The sequence below is a fragment of the Manis javanica genome, chromosome 15 (assembly GCF_040802235.1).
Source record: "Manis javanica isolate MJ-LG chromosome 15, MJ_LKY, whole genome shotgun sequence".
NCBI classification, from domain to species: Eukaryota; Metazoa; Chordata; class Mammalia; order Pholidota; family Manidae; genus Manis; species Manis javanica.
Genome location: NC_133170.1, coordinates 24,824,984 through 24,845,843, shown reverse-complemented (window position 1 = coordinate 24,845,843; position 20,860 = coordinate 24,824,984). Strand labels below are relative to the sequence as shown.

Below are 20,860 nucleotides of genomic sequence, written 5' to 3'. Positions count from 1 at the left end.
AATGAGACCAAGAAATGACAACAGAACATTCTTGGGGTAAAAACGTTTATACCGACTTTATTCTCCCAGTGGTAGGTTGAGCACTAGAATCATGTTTGCATCCAGCAGTCTGCAGGTCTGTAATCCACCTCTATCTCTGCTTCTGCCCAAAGCACTGAGCAGAGCTCTTCATATAGTGACTCAGTCAATAATAGCTCATTGCCTGCGGGTGTGGAAGCAGTAGCCCAGCAGCAGGCCAGTTACATCATCAAGTAGTTCAGGGTCAGGTGAGGATCCTGGCCATAGGAACTTCCATTTTCCCCACACTACCCAAAGACACTACATTACAGGTAAGTTTAACCAAACTGTTTAGAAACTAGAAAAGGAAGAAAAGCATTCTCACTCATTCCACAAAGTTATTGTAAACTGATTCCAAACTATTTGAGTATTTAAAAAAAGAAGACATCGGTCATCTCACTTATGGATACAGGTGCTTAAATCAAATCTTACAATGTATTTAAAGAATGTCACATCACAACTGTGCCAGATCTAGTCAATCAGCACTCAGCACCCATTATCACCTCTTTCATTGTGCCTACCAGGGCTTCAAAGGCTGAAAAGCTATGAACTACATTTTCCAGACTCCCCTCCAACTGTTTTCTTCAAGAAAATTTGTAGCTGTCAATTAACTGCCAAATGTAATACTTGGAAGTGAAGATGAAGCAAGATTTAATTTCCTGCTGATTTGTCTTGCCAATAGGTTTCAGCCCTTGGCAAGTTCATTATGGATTCAATGAAACCAAAGAAATGACAGTAGAACATTCTAGGGGTGAAAGAGTTCATATCCAACTTCAATCCCACCATGGCAGAACCCCGTCCACTAGAACCCCATCCCCTCAGAGCGAGTCTGCATGCAGCAAGCCGGTCTCTGCCCCTGGGCCTCTCTGCCCCCGCAGCCATCTCAGTCTCTGCCCTCAGGGCTGCCACCACTCCAGCCCCTGCTCTGCTATCCTGCAACACTGTATCACCAAGAGCACTGGGCAGAGCTCTTTGTATAGAGTCAATAACAATGCATTGCCCACACATGTGTAGTGAGCTAGCCAACCAGTGCCAGGCGAGAATCCTGGCCTCAGGAACCTTCACTTACCCACATGGTGTTTCTGCTGATAATCAAGGTCATAAATTGTGAATTTCCAGATGCAATTGTTGTGGCTACCCTCAGGAGTCTAGTGTCTAGCTACCAGCCTCTTGTGGGTGGAGGTACAATTGTGGTCATGGTCGCAGGGAGGCAACAACTTCTGGATTTGGGGATCACTGTCACTGCAATGTGACCTTGACCTCAAAGGCTCAGTCATAGAACCCCCAACTTTCATTAATCTAGTTTCCAAATTAATTATTTTTCATATTCAGAGTTTGGGTGCACAAAAATATTTTAATCATAATTTAAGATTGTCTTGCCACTGGGTTTCAGCCCCAGGCAAGTTTGCTATGGATTCAATGTAACCAAAGAAAATGACAGCAAAACGTTCTTTGGGGTGAAAGGGTTTATTACCCGGCTTGTTCTCCCAGCAGTAGGTCAAGAACTAGCGTCTCTGCCTCTGCCCAGAGCACTGGGCTGAGCTCTCTATATAGCGCAATAACAGTTTATTGCCTAAAGGTGTGGAAGCGGTAGCCAAGCAAAAGGCCGCTTACATCATCAGATGGTTTAAGTTCAGTGAGGATCCTGGCCATAGGAACCCCAACTTCCCCACAAAGATACACTAACCTCTTCATATTTCATTGTGTTTAATGTTTTATTTCATTGGTTTAATGTCTATTTTATATGAACATCACTACCCAATACAAAATCTAGAACTTTATCACATGCCTATGTTTTCTGTGTTCCTCCCGACCCTACCCTCTGTCCGTCATTCAAATAAAATCATTATATTGAGCTTTTGGTATATCAAATCATAGATTTGTTTTCACTTTTACCATATGTGTGCCAAAATAATATAAGATTCTATGCAGAAGACCTCCAGTTAAAGTTATCCCCAAAGAACAGCTCTTCATTTTAATGCCCACCATTTCATAGACCTTAGCTCTCTCTCTCAATAAGGCATTTATTAGATGATATTTATAAAGGAAAAATATAAATTTGTATACTTTCCAAGGAGGTAATAACAATATAAATCTAAATCAGCAGTATATAAGAGATCTCATTTATCTATATCTCCTCTAACTCTTGGCATTGTGTCTCTTAATTTTTGCCACTAAAATGGATATGTAGTGATATAATATTGTGGTCTTGACTTGCATTTCTCAGATTATGAGTGGAACTGAGCATCTCTACACAAACATTTATTAGATTATGTATTTCCTCCTCCATGAAATGCTTTTCAAATATTTCACTTCTTTTTTGTTTCCTAATTGATTTATCACACTTGCTTATATGTTCTTGGCATTAATACTATGTTATTTATAAGTATTTAAAACCTCTTCTCCCAGGTTAGCATTTATAATTTTTCTTTGTAGTATTTTATGTCATTTTCATAATTTAAGTGTAGAAGAATTTTTATTATTTTCCTTGGTACACATATTTTGTAGCTTTTTAAAGAAATCCTGCCATGGTAACCAGCCTCCAAGATGACCCTCACTGATTCTCACCCTTTGGTATTCATGAACCTTCGGGTAGCCCCTTCTTTATTATGTCAGGTTTGGTCTGTGTGACCAGTGGAATGCACCAAAAGATGTCAGGGTTGATTCTGAGGCTAGATAATAAAAGACACTGCTGCTATCACTTGTTCTCTATCTGTTATAATAATTGTTAATATTGGCATTAATAGCAACTGCTAACAAAACTTCCCTAAATTTTCTCCAACTAATCTGATTCTGCCCTCACCTGACATTGTCCTTGTAAGGTGTCTGATCAGTCCATTGCCAATTGCCATTCCCTTGTAGATCTGAGAGTCCCAGAAAATAAGATAATGATTCATTCAGTTGCTGGACTCAGTCTTGGATTGCATGCCCTGATGGAAACCAGCTACCATATTGTGAGGATATGCAAGTAACTATGGATAGTTCCCTGTGGTGAGGAACTAAGGCTTTCTACCAATAGCCAATACCAATTTGTGCCCATGTGAGTGGGCCGTCTAGAAAGAAGATCCTTCAGCTCTTGCCAGGCCTTCAGATGATTGCAGTTCCAGTCAATATCCTGACCAAAAGGAATGTTCAGTGGCATTTTGAGAAAGGAAGGTCATGATTTTCAAAAGTTACTACCTTGTAAGTCTTCTAATAAACAAAATAGTACAATCCATGGCACAAAGAATGTTTGTGAAAGGGTGAGATAAAAAAGGAAAGAATGAATAACAAATCAAAGAACAAAAGAAGGAAAAGCTCATCCTGTCGTTAATGGAAAAGAGGGACTAGAAGAGAGATGCTTGAAGAGAAAAAAGCATCTGAATATTCCTGTGAACCTCCATGATAAGGATTATACATAAATTACAAGAGGAAATACCATTTTATGATAGGTTTCAATTTTAAAGGTGTGAATGAATAAGTTTCCACTTATAGGTAAACCTTCTTCATCTCACAGATCGAATTCCTGTTAGTATCACAAAAAACATCATTCCAGCCCCATCCTCTATGACTCCAGAAAACGATTGAAGCACATTCTTCTGCAGAAAAATTGGGTTCATGTTGGTGCCATAATCTAAAGTGAAACAAAGGGTAAAAACACTACTTTAATGAATGCACAGTGATTGGTTAGAAAGTATGTATGGTTGCAGTTGAACAGAATGGGGGTTCATAGTGGGAAAACACCCTAACAATTGCTGTCCTCATACTGCCCTCCTCCTCAAAAGCCTCAAGTATGGACATACACTTTTATCCCTGTTCCTCTAACATTCTCCTGGCAAAATTTTTATGAAATAGAGTAATTTTAGATCTTTCCCCTAGAATCTGACCCTCACTTCCTCATATATATATATATATATATATATATACGGCCTTTATCCTGACCTGGGTTATTAAACAATTACTTTCCTAGTGGCATGTAGTAAAGAGGATGCTTTCTTTATTTGTGTACTCTTGCCACCTTCCTAGGTTTTTCTATTCACATGGAGCTATCCTAAACAAGGGTCAGAAGATTGAGTGGGAACATGAATAGTTACCTTGCCTCCAGGGAATATAATCTGTAGTAAGGGCAGGGGGGAAAGGACATTATTTTTAGAATTAAGAGACCAAGTTTTGTTGCTGATGCACTTTGATCTTAAAAACATGATTTAATCTCCCAGGTATTAGATTCTTCATCTATACAAATAGAAATCATAAGGTCACCAAATAGCTCACAAGGTAGTGTAAGAATCAGATGAGATAATGCATACTTAAATTCTGGGTTTTTAAGTCACAAATAAGTAGTATTAATAACTATCTTAGAGAACTGAACATAGTTCTGACTCATATAATTCAAATCTTATTAATTGGAGAAAAAATTAAAGTGTCTACATGTATTTAGAGGCAGCAAAGTGTAATGGTTAAGAGCACTAGAACACTATCATCTTTGGAGTTGGATAGATATCAAGTCGAGATTAAGTTGAGACCCAATTTCTCATCTTACTAGTTTATTGACCTAGGGGGAATTATTCAATTTTTTATCAGTAAAATGAGTTCTGAAAAATAAATTTTCATGAAGTTTAAGTGAGATAAGCATGCACCCAGTAAGTGCTCAATATTGTTAGAATCTGTTATAATAATTATTAATATTGGCATTAATAGCAACTGTTAACAAAATTTCCCTAAATTTTCTCCAACTAATCTGATTCTGCACTCACCTGACATTGTCCTTGTAAGGTGTATGATCAGTCCATTGCCAATTGCCATTCCCTTGTAGATCCGAGAGTCCCAGAAAATAAGATAATGATTCATTCAGTTGCTGGACAATGAAATTCTGCATAAAGAAAAAGGAGTCATAGACTGAAATTTCCAGATTGAACTAAGTAAAAGTTCCTTACAGCTCTAAAGAGAAAAGAAAATGCAAGATGTGAGGAACAGTCACATGACAGCATACTGGCCAGAGAACAGGCTAAAAATACCAACATCATCACAAGAGGGAAAGATTCTTAACCCATGGATTCCATTTCAGACAGAATTTATTCTATTATTTTCATTACCAAGAGACAGAGTTCTTTTTCTCTTTTTTTTATTAAAGTATCATTGATATACAATCTCATGAAAGTTTCACATGAACAACATTGTGGTTTCAACATTCACCCATATTATCAAGTACTCACCCCCCACCACCACTGTGGTCACTGTCTATCAGCGTAAGTCATTACTGAGACAGTTCTTTTTAAATGTACTTGTCAGTTTTTGCACTTTCAATTTTTTTAATTTTATAAGTTCACATGTGTTGTATCTTTCATTTTTAGATTTTAAAAACTTTATATTTTTATTTTAATCTTCAAATGATCATTTCGAACTGACTTTTCTGTAAGAATGTAAAGCACAAAAATTTGCAATCAGATCCACATAAATCCTCAAGTTATTCTGTGTAGTCTTCATTAATGCAAACCTTTGTGAATATTTCATTCTTACTGCAGATCTTGAATCTGTTGCACAATAATGAAGCTGTAAAGTTTTTGTGTAATGCATTTGTTATAAACTATAATGCTTTGATTAAAAGGAAAGCTGAGTAATACAAAAATATGAGAGAAACTGAGGAGCAGGCAATGTGTTGAGGCTTGGTATATATTATTTGCTTGGTAGTTTTCTGTCATTATTTTCAAAGAACACAGAGCACAGGAGGCACAGTAATCATCTCCCTTATTAACCTCCCTAATTTAAAAATCTGTTGTTCAGGGCATAAATCTGCAAAGAAGTAAAAAGCTAACCTTTGCAAACAATATGGCTTCTCTCTCACTTACCAACTTTACATTTCCCTGTATGGCCCCGGAAGATGACTGGTTAGCCAGAGACGGGTAAGATTCCTCAAGGGAGGAACAACCTAAGACAGGCACAGTCGCAGGGGGGTCATCAGGTGAGAATTTGGGGATCAACAGAGGTGAGGCTCAGAACCTCACCCCCCCTGCTTTGAGAGAAATCTTCTGCATCCATGGATGTCTTGCTGCCCTTGTCTAGCCTGGATTAATACTTAGTCCATAGGCACACACCTGATCATCTGATCATCTATATTTGCCTTCTTACAGCACTAAACTATGTTTTCTACCTTTATCTTGCATCTACCTACCACTTCAGCATTTTATTAAAAATAAAAATAATAATAATAATAGGAGAAATGTGGGATCAACATATAAATCAAGTACAAAAATCAAATGAATATTCATATTTGACCTGATGGTTTATAGGTCATATTGCATGATCAAAACCGAAAGTTTCTGTGATGAATGCCCTTGTACTGTTCACCATGTAAGAATTTATTCACTCTGTAAGAATTCGTTCACCATGTAAGAACTTGTTCGTTATGCTTCAGAAGATTGGAGACTGACGAGAATTAGGCTTGAGATGGATTAATGATTGTACATTGAGCATTGACCCCCCTATACTGAATTTTATTGTTGTTAACAACCATTTGATCAATAAATATGAGAGATGCCCTCTCAAAAAAAAAAAAAAATCTGTTGTTCATAAAACTTGACCAATTATCACAAACTACCACTTGCATAATTAACAAAACATTTCATTAGTGGTATCAACAAATATAGGAGGATGGAAATGTATTAAAAATGTGTGTTGTTAAGCTTGTATAAATACCATACAATCCAGTAATTCCACTTTTGTATATTTACTCCAAGAAAAGAAAAACACTAGTCTGAAAATATATATGCACCCTTACGTTTATCACAGCATTATTTACAATAGCCAAGATATGGAAACAACTTAAGTGTCCATCAGTAGATGAATGGATAAAGAAGATGTATATATACACAATGGAATATCAGCTATAAAAAAGGAATGAAATATTGTCATTTGCAACAACATAGATGTATCTAGAGGGTATTAAGCTAAGTGAAGTCAGACAGAGAAAGACAAATAACGTGGTTTCATTTATATGTGGAATCTAAGAAACAAAATGAACAAACTAACAAACAAAGTAGAAATAGACTCAAACACAGAGAACAGAGTGGTGTTTGCCATAGAGGAGGGAGGTGAGGGGATAAAGAGGTACAAACTTCTCATTATAAAATAAATTAGTCATGGGGATGAAAGCACAGTATAAGGAATACAGTCAATGATATGTAATATCTTTGATGACAGATGGCAACTACACTTATCATGCTGAGCATTTTGCAATGTATATAATTGTCGAATCCCTATGTTGAAACCAATATAATATTTTATGTCAACTATACTTCGATTGCTCAAGAAGACAGTTATCTGGGAACTATCAAAACAAACAGCAGTTAAGATGGCAAATTTTGCAGGTTGTTTTCCATAATACAAAAATTTGTACTGAAAAATAAAGAAACCAAAAATACCTGCTCTGCTTCTGAGTTGATCACCACCAAATGAGCACCCATTGAAACACAGTTCTGCTCACTCTGAGCCCAAAAATTCCTTTTGGTAGAAATGAGGTAGCAGCTGGAACCAAATGACTTCCAAGTACTTGGGCAACATTCCCAGTTTTTTTCTGTGTCGTATGAAAGAGAAGGGTGGGTGCAACATGAGACAAGTAAGATTAAAGAGGTATGTTGTGTGCACATCAAATGCTAAGGATCTACAGCTGCTTTCCAGAGACAATAATGTACTTATTGTTTCCCTCAATCACATAATTTGGAGCAATAGAATTGCTTTTAAATAAACATTTTTAACACTAAGCCCTCAATATTTGCTAAGGTTTACCTCCAGAACTGGTCTAGATTTTTTTGCAAAAAAGCCACTACCAATCATTTTTCCTGTTCTTCATATCTCTTATACATTAGAAGCACCATGTTCTCTCAGGATTTGAAATGACTAATAGGTGAATCTGGAACACCAGTTTTGCTTAGTAATCTCAGCAAGCCACAGATCCTCAGGTTTTTAAAATGGAAATGATACTTGTTCACAGGGTGGTTATGAAAATTAGAATTATGCCTCATTAGAATTCTGGCTTTATAATTTATTATGTATACCCATGAACAAATTACATAACCCTCTTAAGCCTCAGGTATTTCATCTTTAAAGTGGATAAAATAATATTACCAACCTCAACAGGAGACTTAATCACATATTATGTGTAAAACACTTTAAAAAGCCTTTAATGTGGAATAATTGTTCCTAAATGTTACCTATGACTAGTACTAATTTTTGCATAGTATCAAGCACTTGAGAGTTTAAACAATATCAGTTTTCTCTCCTTTCCACTTAGAAGCACCAGTTTGCCACTCTCCTAGGATTTTAAAAAATCTCTAGCTACTATATATAAATCTACTGGCTTATTTTGATTTTATATATATATATGCCATACAATCCAGTAATTCCACTTTTGAGCATTTACTCTAAGAAAAGAAAAACACTAATTTGAAAAGATATATGCACCCCTATGTTTATCACAGCATTCTTTACAATCACCAAGGTATGGAAGCCACTTGAGTGTCCATCAATAGATGAATGGATGAAGATGTGGTATATATATTAGCACATATATATGTCGTGGATAAAGTGAAGGTTCCTATAGCCAGGATTCTCACCTGGCCCTGGCTGGCTAGCTCACTACACATGTGTGGGCAATACATTGCTATTAACTCTATAGAAGGCGCTCTGCCCAGTGCTCTGTACAACACAGTGGCACGCTGTAATGTTGCAGGAGAGCAGAGACAAGACTAGAGTGGTGGCAGCGCTGAGGACAGAGACTGAGACAGCTGCGGGGGCAGAGAGGCTCAGAGGCCGAGCTCGGCTTTGCTGCCTGCAGACTCACTCTGAGTGGATGGGATTTTAGTGACTGCCCTGCCACCATGGGAATGAAGTTGGGTATGAACGTTTTACTGTCATTTCTCTGGTCACATTGAACCCATAGTGAACTTGTCCAGGGCTGAAATCCATCAGCAACACAAATGTATACCTAAATAATAAGTTGTTACGGTTTGCTGGGTTTTGAATGTTTTTAAAGCCATCATAATATATATGGTCTTTGTGGGCTTAATTTTTCATTCCACATTGCTAAGATTCATCTATGTTTTTATATGTTGGACTATTTTATGCATTCTTTAGAAAGAATGTTATTGTATCATTACACATTATATGATGAGAAACAATCTACAGGCTTATTTTCCCTTTTATATATATATAAAGTGAATAAAATATATAGATCATATCTATATTGTTTTAATATCAGCCACTTTTAGAAATCTATCTTAATTATGCATTCTGTTCATTATTAAAGACTTTTTCACAGCACTCCTCAAAGCCTGTGTTAACATATTCTTTTAATTTAAAAAGTCAAATTTGGCTGACTGTTTTGATGGTGGAGGTTGTTTGCCAATTAAATTATATGTGGCAAGTCTTTTTCAATATGTTGAATATGCTAAGTCTCCAACTCCAACGTGGACAAAACTATTGAAAGTTGTAATGGACAGAAGTATTTGTCAAAAAAGTATACTGACATTAATAATATCCTATTTTTCCAATTGTTCTGAGAATAATGGGTTGCTCAAGGTGTTTTATAAGTATTTTTAGAAAGGTGTAATTTAATAGTCACTTGAAAAGACTTACTATAACCTTTTCTGGTGTACTTCCAGAAATTGAAAAACTAATTGAGTACTGACTGATGAATAACAAACCTTTTACAAATTTTTCTATTTATTGTTCTTTACTTTCAACAACACTGAAAAATAAACTACTCAAATTCTCAGTTAACAGACCATTATAAATAATCTTTGGTAATAGAACATTATGTGATTTTTGGCAAATCACTCTGAAAAAGTTCAAAAAATTGGGCGATATTCTAACAAAATAATTTCTGTTCCTCTCCTCTACTTATTTAGATAAGTAAGACTTATCAGTTTGTGTCACTAATTGAAAAATAGGAGCAGAATTGTTGTTGAATTCTATCTCAGTCTACTAATACTATTCAGTAGTAGACACATCTGATTGCATTTTTTTAAAAGTCCCATTCATCTCATTAAGAAATGAGTTTTCAGTAGTTTCTCCTTATTATTAATAACTTTTCAAAATTTATAATGAATTTCTAATGTTTTGAATTTTTCATTCTGATGATAATTGTAATAAGTCAATCCAGAAAAGATTTTGTAATACTTAAAGCCTTATTATCCACAAGAAATAAAAACATTAGATGTATACTTGTTTAAATATTGTGGCAAATGGGGGAAGTGTAATGTAAATATTAGTTGAAAGGGAAAAGAATGATAAAAAAAATCCTAGTATTATATAATACATTGTACATTTTTTACTGTATGATGGGAGTGAGGGTGACACTTTGTAATGGTATTTAGACACTAAGTGATACATTTTAAAGAGATGTATTAGCCTTGCTTTTTAAATATTAACATTTACAATGTTACAGAAATTAAAGTCATTGCTTCTATAATGTGATGATATATTTTAGATGTCTAATTTGTATAAGGGGTTACATAGTTTTTCAAAATCCTTTTAGGGGTTGACAAGCAAAACAGCTTGAAGACCACAGGTCTAGGCAGAATATAGGCCTATTGAGAGGAGACTTGACTTTATTCATGCATCTGAACATCTCAACTCTCTGACTGGGACTAAGTGAGAAAGGAATTGGAGAAGGTACAATGTGGGCTACATTATTTTTTAACAAAATGAAAATATTGTGTTTAGACTTGCTTTTCCTCTTCATTATAATAATTTGAAAGGATATCGTTACAATTTGAGCACCTTTTTTTGCCTACATGGTATTATATAAAATAATGTTATCACACAAGCTTACCATATGAATTAGCTATACTGTACAGCCTGGTTGATGGTATTAGACCAGCTGTATTTAGGGAGTAAATTTGCAGTCTCTTACACCAGATAGTCGTGGAGTTTAATACCCATCTCTGTCTCTGTCATTACAGTGTCTTCTGAAAGCAGAGGCTAAAGTGCCCATTACCCCTTCCAGGAAGGCATTCTTTAAAACTCCAGTTGTTGCAGGAGTGCCTCCAAAAGGTGAAAGGAAGACTATCCTGAAAGAATTCTGTTCTCCTCCCCAGAATCCACAACTATATGAGCAAAGAACCCCAATGTGACCAAACCCACAGGGCAAGGAGAGTAGAGAAAATTATTCCTTACCATCCCTGTTACACTATATTCTTGCCAAATTCCAAACAAGGGAAAATTCCAGTATCTCATAGAAATACAAAGGAACTTATGCCTCGCTTTACCAGGTTTCTCCATAAATGCAGGGGAGTGAATTATTTAGTTCTTGAAATAACAAGAATCTTACATCTATTTGGATATCTTTTCTTGGAAGAAGTAAGGCCATAAAGACTGCTATAAATATGTACTCTGCCTGTCTTCACTAGACACAGTGTGAGGCAGCCCATGAAATACAGCTGCCCCACTGTCCATATATGAACTTGCCAGGACTCTATTTTAGAGTGAGGGCAGTCTTATCCTGAGCCACATTCCAAGATCTAAACTGATCAGTAATAAAGCTGATACTTGGAATGGAGATGAGTATTACTGTTCAAGAACCCGAGCTATCAGCAAGAGGATTTTATCCACTAGATAAGGATGAGGATAATGTAAACAAGAGCTGCTCTGAATAATTTCCAGGGTTGGCTTGGGCAAATTATGAATGCTATGTTGGTAGCACTTATTGAGATCAAGAAATCTGGGGGAAGGATTGTTTTGAGAGCAAATCTAGAGCTTAATATGAACATGTGTATTTAGAAATATCTTAAAGATATCCAAGCAGAGACTTTATTGTTTTTTTTAAATAGACTAAACCAATTATGAGCTCAGCCATGACCTCTTTCTGAGAAAAGAGAGTCTGGTTAAGCTTTGCAACACTTTACCTGTCACCCCTGTCCCTTCACTGAAGCAGGTTAGACTTGAATGAGATCTGTGTAGTTCAGACAGCCTCCTGCTACTTTTCCCATATGTAAAATGGTAAGTCGCTGTAAAGGAGAGGAGGAATTAGTATCCATCCATTCTTTTAGTGTAGACCCTTATCTTCTATAAATCTGGGTCAAGCTGGCTTACCTCCAACTGCCACCACTCTCTTCTCTCTCTATGCAGCCTAATAAAGACCATGCCGAATTATTGCTTGTTTGTACTCATTTATCTTGTCTGTTTATATGCCTTCACATTTAGTTTTGGCTCTTTCCCCCATTGAAATTTAAGGTCTATATTCTAGGGGACAGATTCTGTTTTCCACAACAAGTAATCACAGACACCTAGAACACTGACAGTCACAAAGCATCAGTAGGTGTTTATTAACTCAGTCTATCTGCTTCTACTTAATTGTAATAATCTAGAAGCAAGTTTGCAGGTCATTTTGATTTTTTTCTAAAATTTCAGACTGTGGATAGATACAGATAAATATATGGGGTAAATAACCACCAAGGGGAGCCTTTAAGTATTTAGGCATTTTAAATGCATCAAATGAACATTAACTTTTCTGTTCAAAGGTGTGGACACTGAGCCAGACCTGTTCCCTCAGTTTCTAACTTGATTCTACACTCCTCTTTCTTATCCTTCTACCATGGAAGCTCAGTACTGCTAATCATTCTGCCTTTCTCTTGGGGTTCTGAATATCTGCTTTCTCTTGATTAATGAAATAACTATTCTTAAGCCCCCTTCTCTCTTGCACTTGACTATGAAAAGTGAAGCAGATTCTAACTTTGGTGATAATTACTTATATTTTAATAAAGACCCTGAGATTGATTTACATCTCAGAAGGAATGTCAAACACAACTCATTCGACATAGGATATCAATTTCACTATCTCTGGACTGCTACATAACTTTTAAATCAACTTATCAACAAATAAAGAAGGAAATTATAGGCTGGAAAGCAAAAGGCCTTTCAGACTTCTCACAAAATGAACTTGATTTATTCATTTGGAGGCAAATGGAACAGGGAAAAAAGTCTTTTATTCCCTTACATCACCAATATTTCATTTGAAAACTTTTTCCTCTCATTTTGGGAAAGACTCACACATGAAAATCAAAGACCCTAACTAAATTATGATTACAAAAGCAATTACAATTATACTCTCAAAGGAGGGCTTTTGTGGCTAGAGAACATATGATCACTAATGAACCCAGCTATGGAGGATGCATTCTCAGATGATGGCTACAACTAGCACACTCAGATGTGAGGTCATGCTTGGAAAAATGCTAATAAAACCAGGTGATGTGATCTGGAAGCAGAGTCAGTTATCAAAAAATATAAAAGAGAAAAGGGTGGCAGTGGAGTGGGGAGGATATGGAGTATGAGGAGCAATCAAGGAAAGCATGTCATTGCAAGTAAGAGCCAACATATTAATGGGATAAAGGAGAACATGCTCTGGGGAATCTTGATAGAACATGAGATGGAAATGGATCAAGAGAAGTGGCACCTCCATAAAAACTTACCCACACAGCTCACAATAAAACAAGAACTGAGGAGTACTATAGAAATCACCAATCCAGACCAGAGCTTCACTTGCGAGCACCATCCTGAGTTCTCTGTCAGAGCAGCAAGGCAAATACAGTTACCGAGGGGCCAGAACACAAGAGTTCTAAGAGACTTAGAGCAATGAGGAAGCCAGATGAAGACTCTCAGAGCAATTAAAAACCCAAAACAAGAGGGCTCAGAAACCCCCTCAGGGTGTGCAACGGGTGATAGCTCTGAAGTCCTAAACCATGGGGACAAATCTGCTCCTCAGTCAACTGCAATTTCCATTTCCTTATTCTTTCTTCTTAAATATTATACTGATCTATTCACCCATTGATTCCCCCGCTTTTGAAAGCATCACTTTGGTCTCCCACTTCTCATACCACTGTGTTAATACTTGGTTTCTTATTCTCTCAAGTGCCTCTGGCTCTGAGGAATTAGTCTTTCAATGTCCCATCACTCTACTGTAGCGCTCCAACCACCGTCCCCTCAATGTGTCCATTGCCTACCTCTTCTCCCAGAGGACTCTTAGCATCTCACCACACACTTCCACCTTCTTTTCTCGACCTGAGGAAAGGAACGCTCACCTCTCCCTTGGTGCTGCCTTTCCTGCTCCATTATGTGAGCTCCCTGTGTGCAGAAGGTCCAGAAGCCTCTGATATCTCTTTCTCTGAAGATGTTACCTCATTCAAAGAGGACAGAAGTCAGAGACAAACTGCTAAACACTCCAATGAAGCTAAGAGACTTCCAGGGTGAAGTGTAGCTCGAAAGAAGAAGTCGTGGTTTGGACTAAAATTTCTACTGATTTAAAATATTGGAAAAAATAAAAGAGGAAGTTGAGAAACATGCCCAAAACTGTTCAATGGACTTTCAACAAGAATATTTAGATCATTCTTCAGTTCCTGATACAAAATTTCTCTCTCTGATCCCTATTTATTCTGGCATGCCAAGTAGAAAATTTTTGCCCTAAAATAAATTTGTTTGTAGTCTTAATTAATTGAAGTGCTCCCTAGCCAATCTTTGCATTTGGATTTTATGTAAGGCTTAGTCCATGTGTTGAATATTGTTTAAAGAAGTGAGCAAAAGTCTGACTGAATAGATATGGCTTAGATAATAAAGATTAATATAGTAAATTACATAAAGACCCATGGACATTGTCCAGAAACATGATTGCAAAATGGAAGATTCTGTAATCTATCTGTACAAGGAATTAAACAATCCTATTACATCAGGCCAATCTTGGACAGAAGTTAGTAATCTTTTATAATCTCCCTGATAAGGTAAGGAGGAGCTTGAAATGGCATAACATCAGAGGCAGGATTCACTAATTCCTTGTCATTGGGGATTCTTCCTAACATACAGTCTGCAGAATGCAGACCTCTTCTATTAATGTCACAAGCACGTCCACATTCTTAAGTGAGCACTCTTGAACACAAGAAACAATCAACAACAGATATATGAACGTTGAACTCAACAGGCTTTTTCAAGGTGTGGGTAAAATTGTAATATTTCCAGAATATCTTCTCTGCTTTAGTACATCTGCATATCAACAGGCACTCAAGGGTGGGAGAAGTTTATCTCCATATCAATGGGTAATTACCTGGGCAAGGAGGGCTTATCTGTACTGGAGAGGTGAGGGGAGGGCTGGGTTTTGCTGCTGGAGCAAGAGAGATGGGCCAGACTGCAGTTTTGTAAGCAATAAATGGGTTTTAAACTTTATTTCTCCCTTTGACTGATTTTGGTTTTTAGAGGTATTTTGCCCTGGTATTTCCTCTCCCCGGGTTTACACGGGGATATAAAGTTACAGCTAATGATGAAAATAGACATTGAGAATAGGATTAAGAACCCAGAGAATTCTCCCCATGGTTGGTTGGAGACACACATGTCATAAGGGGAGAAGGAGAAGTTATAAAAACCATCTGCTTCCAGTTCCCCTCAGAGATGAAGAAACAACCCAAAGACTGAGTTACTTGAGGATACAGGAAAATAAAACATTCTCTTGAGCTAGACAGGAAAAGCAATTTAAAGACTTCGCTTCCTTGTCCATCACCAGCTCATGCTCTCCAATCACTTCCTCCTTGACTGGTTGCTGCCCTGTGCTCTATTCTTCTTGCTTCTTTCCATTCCTCTGTCCCATATCCATTTCTAAATTATAGTGGAAATCCTTTGAATAAACAGTGCTGAGATGGTAGGAGCAAATGCAAAAAGAGTGATACACTGAAATAAAATAAAATGCAATATTAAAACAGAAATCAGTAAGGAGAATGGCAAATCAGAGAAAAAGCAGAATTGTGGGTAGGTTCAGGTCAGATGTGAAAGGGTATCTTACCGCGACCCTCCTTACCCCAGAACGACTCAGGAGTCACGGACCCACTCAAGAGTTTTTATAATCTGAAAGACAAAATGGCTGTACCCAGAGGGAAGGAGCAGCAGCTCGTGGATGAGGAAGGTCGTTTTTAAGGAGTAGGGGTAGGTGTGTTCTGTGTTGGTGATTGGATCTTAAGGGGTGGGAGTCTTAGCACGCCAGAATTTGCCTTCATTCCCATCTTTTACTTTTCTTAGTTGGGCCTCTAGGGAACTGGGCATAGAATCTCATTCTCTAGCTACTTCCTGCTGGAAGGGGGCGCAGATTCTGGGGTTAGCGAGGCCATTGGTGTAGAGTTGGGGAAGGGTGGGCATCCTGAGATGGTTCGTGATGTCATCTAGCTGGTTTTGTTATTCTTCGTGAGAAGGCCTTGATAGCCCTGGAGGAGTAACTGGTTGACAGTATGGTTAGAAATTTTCAAAGGTCTATGTGTGCAGTGTTAGAGCTGGGTGGCCTGGCACCTCTCGGTGTGCGAGGACAGTCAACAGCCCAGTGTCCCTCCTGATGGCACTTAGGGCATGGACTGGGGGGCTTCTGGGGATTTGGGCAGGCTCTAGCCCAATCATCCGTTTGACCACATTTGAAGCAGGGACCAGGAGGTCCTCCTGGCTGCTTTTTAGGAGGTGAGGATACCTGAGCACCAGTGGTTGGGGTAGGTTGAAAGACCTTAGCCAGTATTTGATATTTTTGTTTATGGGCCTTTACATCTCTTCCATTATATACTTTGAAGGCCACTGCCAGGACTTCTGCCTGAGGAGTTAAGGGTCCCTTCTCCAGATGTTTAAGTTTAGTCTTAATGTCGGGGAAACTCTGGGTGAAGAAGTAGGTCATTAATAATTGTCTCCCCTCTGGGGTCTCAAGGTCTAGGTTTGTATATTGTAAAAGAGCTTTGGTGAGGCAGTCTAGGAACATAGAGGGATTCTCATTTTTATCCTGAATAACCTCCTGGAGTTTTTCATAGTTAATGGCTTTATTGGCTGACTTCCTGAGACCCACCACAAGGCAGGTGATGAATTGATCTCGACTGGTGACTCCCTCTGCCGTATTATAGTCCCAGTTAGGATCTTGGTCAGGAACTCCCTCAGCACCAATTGGATGAGCTGGAGTAGTTTGGTGAACCTCATCGGCATGAGTTCTAGCCTGTTCCCAGACTCACCTATGCTCCTCGGGCAAAAGTGTGTTGGATAGGATCATGTGAATATCATGAAAGGTAAGATCATATGACTGAGTTAGGTACTGGAACTCTTTTATGTAAGTAGCTGGGTTGGAGGTGAAAGAGCCTAATCTTTTCTCAATTTGAGATAGGTCGGAGAGAGAGAAAGGGCCTTGGAACAGGACGATGCCTTCTGTACTGGCTACTTCCCATAGCTGGGCTAGGATCTGGGTTCAAGAGCGAGTGACTGGAGGGCTTGGCTTGGGACTGGGTGAGGGAAGGGAGACTGGTTGTGGAGGAGGAGAAGGTGCTGCGGCTCCTGCAATGGCACTAGGGGAGCTGGGAGGGTTGGGATTTGATCTTGCAGAGAAGAAAGGAGGTTGGGGCAGGAGAGGAACTGGTGGTTGAGGGGAAGCTGTAGGGGTTTGAGATCAGGGTAGGGAGGAGATTCTTCAGCAGGGTCAAAGTCAGAGGACGTGGTGGGAATTGGTGGGTGGTGGGATGTAGTTTTTTAGAGCAAGGAGATGTTTAGGATTGCAAGGGAGACAGAGAGAAGGCTTGGTTCAGAGGTAAGAGAAAGCCTGGATATATGGGATCTCTTTCCACTTGCCCGTACACTCACAGAAGTTACATAAATCTCGGAGAATATTAGGATCTAAAGAGCCATTTGGAGGCAATTTAGACTGATTGTCCAAGGAATATTGTGGCCAGATCTCATTACAGTAGTGAATAAGCTTAAAAGGTTTGAGGTCTGGAGTGAGGTGGAGGGGCTTTAGATTATTGAGCAAGCACCCTAGCGGTGAATCTGCGGGAACAGAGGGGCCAGATCCCATGGTGAGAATGAGACCATTCAGAAGTCCTGGAGGCATCCCAGAGCGATTGAGAAGGTCACAGAGAAGACCAGACACAGTTAGGGGGTCGTCACTACCTCTAACCAAGCGGTCGAGGCGAAAACACAGAGGAGGCTCAGTACCTGATACTAGGAGTTTAGGTAGATAAAGGAAGACCAGGCCTCAGTGAATGAGGATTCTCAATATGGGGAGGCAGAGAAGGGTCAACTATGGGTATCAACCGTGACTCTGAAAGTCGAGGTTGGAGGTGCCCCTGTTCCAGAGGAGCCCTTGGGGGTGCCAGACACTCAATGGTCACTTCCCAGGTTCCAAAGGGATATTTAAGTCGACCATGAAGGGGAGACTCACCAAATTGAAGGCCGGTGTTGGGCGAGAAGATGAGTGACCAGGAAAATGGACGGTGAGCCCATGGAGGAGGATCGGGCAGTGAGGGTTCCCAGAGTAGCTCAGGTTCCCAGAGGAAGAGCAAAGTCAGTGGGAGAACCTGATCCGAGTCATGGCACCAGTGAAAGGGTATCTTGCCATGACCTTCCTTACCCAGAACGATTCAGGAGACACAGTCCCACGCAAGAGATTTTATTATCTGAAAGAGAAAATGGTTGCCCCCAGAGAGAGGGAGCAGCAGCTTGTGGGTGAGGAAGCACATTTTTAAGGAGTAGGGATAGGTGTTTTCTGCATTGATGATTGGATCTTAAGGGGTGGGGGTCTTAGCATGCCAGAATTTGCCTTCAAGATGTGTAGACAAATGTAGGATATTTCTATCTGACCAAGGAGGAATGCCAAAACTAGCAATGGAGAAGATAATAACTAGTATGGATTGAAAATAGAATCACATATTATTAGAAAGAGTCCAAGTGGATTTTGTTCTGTTTTTGGCTTTGAACTGATTTAAAGGGGACATGAGAGGTCAATCAGCAATGGGAACCAAATCACTTTCAAAGAAAGCTGCTTGGGTTCCCCTTTTGAAAATTGGTGTCCATGAGTGAATACAATAGACCCAATTTGATTCTTTTGTTTGGGAATTTAAACACAATTAAATCAATAGTTGATGGCAAGCACTTGCACTAAGAAATATTTAGACTCAAATATTTTATTCACACAAATGTGTGTAAGATACTGTCAGATGTACAAGATATACAGCATCTCATTATTTTCAATTTATCAGATTATTATTGTTTCCTATTACCAGCGGAAATTCAAAATAAGTCATTTTGGGGACTATCTTCTGTTCCTGGGACTATATTAAGATTAGGATTAAGACATATTAATGAGGACTACCTAATTCCAACAAATTGAGGAAAGAATTGCTGATCATTGTTAATGTATCCACAATGGCTATATGCTACCCCCATGGGCTTCATGTCCTCAGGGCCCTGGTAACTCCCCAGTGCTTTGAAACTGACACTGGCCTGCTAATTTTTCTTGATATAACCATTGGTCTACACAAAATAGTTCATCATTATTAGAAGTGGAACAGTTTGTGTAACCCTACATGATTTTGTTTTTCCTTAGTCCTTGTCAGAGGATTGCAATACTGAAGTTAAGGTGATGGGAAGTTGAAATCTTCCTAAATAAGCAATGATTAAACTCTTCTGGGCCACTGACCCATTTGAGATTCTGATGAAAGCTTCAAAGCCATTAATAGAATTTTTTCATAAATGCAGTAATACAAAAATTACATAACATTTTAATTTTAATTTCCTTAACATAAACAGTGCAAGTGATTTTTACAAAGTCCAACTTTTGTGCAAATATTAAGGTCCTGCATTAAACAAAAATAAATTAGTACCATATTGTACTAATGAAAAAATCTTAAATAATTATTTTTATCAAAAATACATCTTAATAATATGAGCTTGACTAATTGTTGTTTGGCTATTATTTGGCTTAAATAAAGATGAACTGAGAGGTATGGGTAAACCAGGTTAGACCAACAATCCCAGACATGGCTGCTCACCTTTCAATCATCTGAATCTCTCAAGATGAATTTAGCTGATTGAAGATTACTAATGCCCTCAACTGCCTACAAGAACCAAAAGTAATTCCTCTCTGAAAAAAGATAAGAAGGCATCACATTATTTGTACAGTGTTTCATACACAATATACAGTACTGAATCAAAAGTAATTATACACAGAGGGGGAAAAAAACCCACATGAATGAAAACCTGAAGAAACAATAGGCTATAGAAAAAGACCAGTGGGGTTCAAGATAGCAGAATGTTCAAATTAAGACTTTAAAATAAAATGCTTAACGTGCTATGAGATAAAAGAAAACATTGAGAATTTGTAAAGAGAATGATTCTTTTCAAAAAGAATTTGAAATTTTAGGATTGAAGAACACCATAACTGAAATTAAGTATTCAATGGTTGGGTTTAAGAGCAAATAAGGCAGGCTTCCAGTTTCCAATTCCACACGTGAAGAGTTTGGAAGTCACCAGTCTGTCCTAACAATAAGTAAAAAGTTGAAGAAACTGAAAAATCAACAAATCTTCCAAGATCTATGGGAGAGGTGAGGATGCAGAGCTAACCCCTGCATCCAGGACTGGAAACGGACAGGGCAGGACAGGGAAGACATGGCAGGACAGGGAAGACATGGCTGATACAGCAGACTCATGAGTGGACACTGCAGTAGGAAACACTGCCAGGGTCGGAAAATCTGACCTGGAACTCATGAATTATAGAGGCGGTTTGGACAACTCAGAAAGTTAAAAACTCCAAGGTGACAAGAGTCATTGCAAGGCTGCCCCTTCACTTGCGAGACTTAACCTCCAGGAGTCTGACCATACTCTCACAGTAAATATCAGAGGAAAACCCCACTGCGTTTCCAACAAAGTGAGGGAAAGGAACAATTTGAAGAGGCCAGAGCACTCTGTTGTTCTTAACAAGGCCTATGCACAGAACCTAGTTAACCAGTACATACCCTCGTGGACAATTATCAGAGCCTACATAACCTAGGGGAAGGGAAATACT

At 38.5% G+C, this 20,860-nt stretch overlaps 1 protein-coding gene across 2 annotated transcripts; it reads right to left on the bottom strand.

Moving 5' to 3' along the window:
• Positions 1-1,784: 1,784 nt before the first annotated feature.
• On the bottom strand, positions 1,785-14,303 carry CLEC6A (C-type lectin domain containing 6A). Of its 2 annotated transcripts, XM_017652316.2 has the most exons (6): positions 14,109-14,302; positions 13,500-13,592; positions 11,937-12,038; positions 7,455-7,606; positions 4,791-4,906; positions 1,785-3,670 (listed from the first exon to the last, which is right to left on the bottom strand). In XM_017652316.2, exons 1-6 carry the CDS (start codon positions 14,137-14,139, stop codon positions 3,526-3,528), a joined length of 639 nt encoding a protein of 212 aa, XP_017507805.1. In that variant the 5' UTR covers positions 14,140-14,302; the 3' UTR covers positions 1,785-3,525. The 2 variants fall into 2 exon arrangements, with proteins under 2 accessions (XP_017507805.1, XP_017507806.1); XM_017652317.2 differs by lacking the exon at positions 11,937-12,038 and having other exon boundaries at positions 14,109-14,303.
• Positions 14,304-20,860: the final 6,557 nt, after the last annotated feature.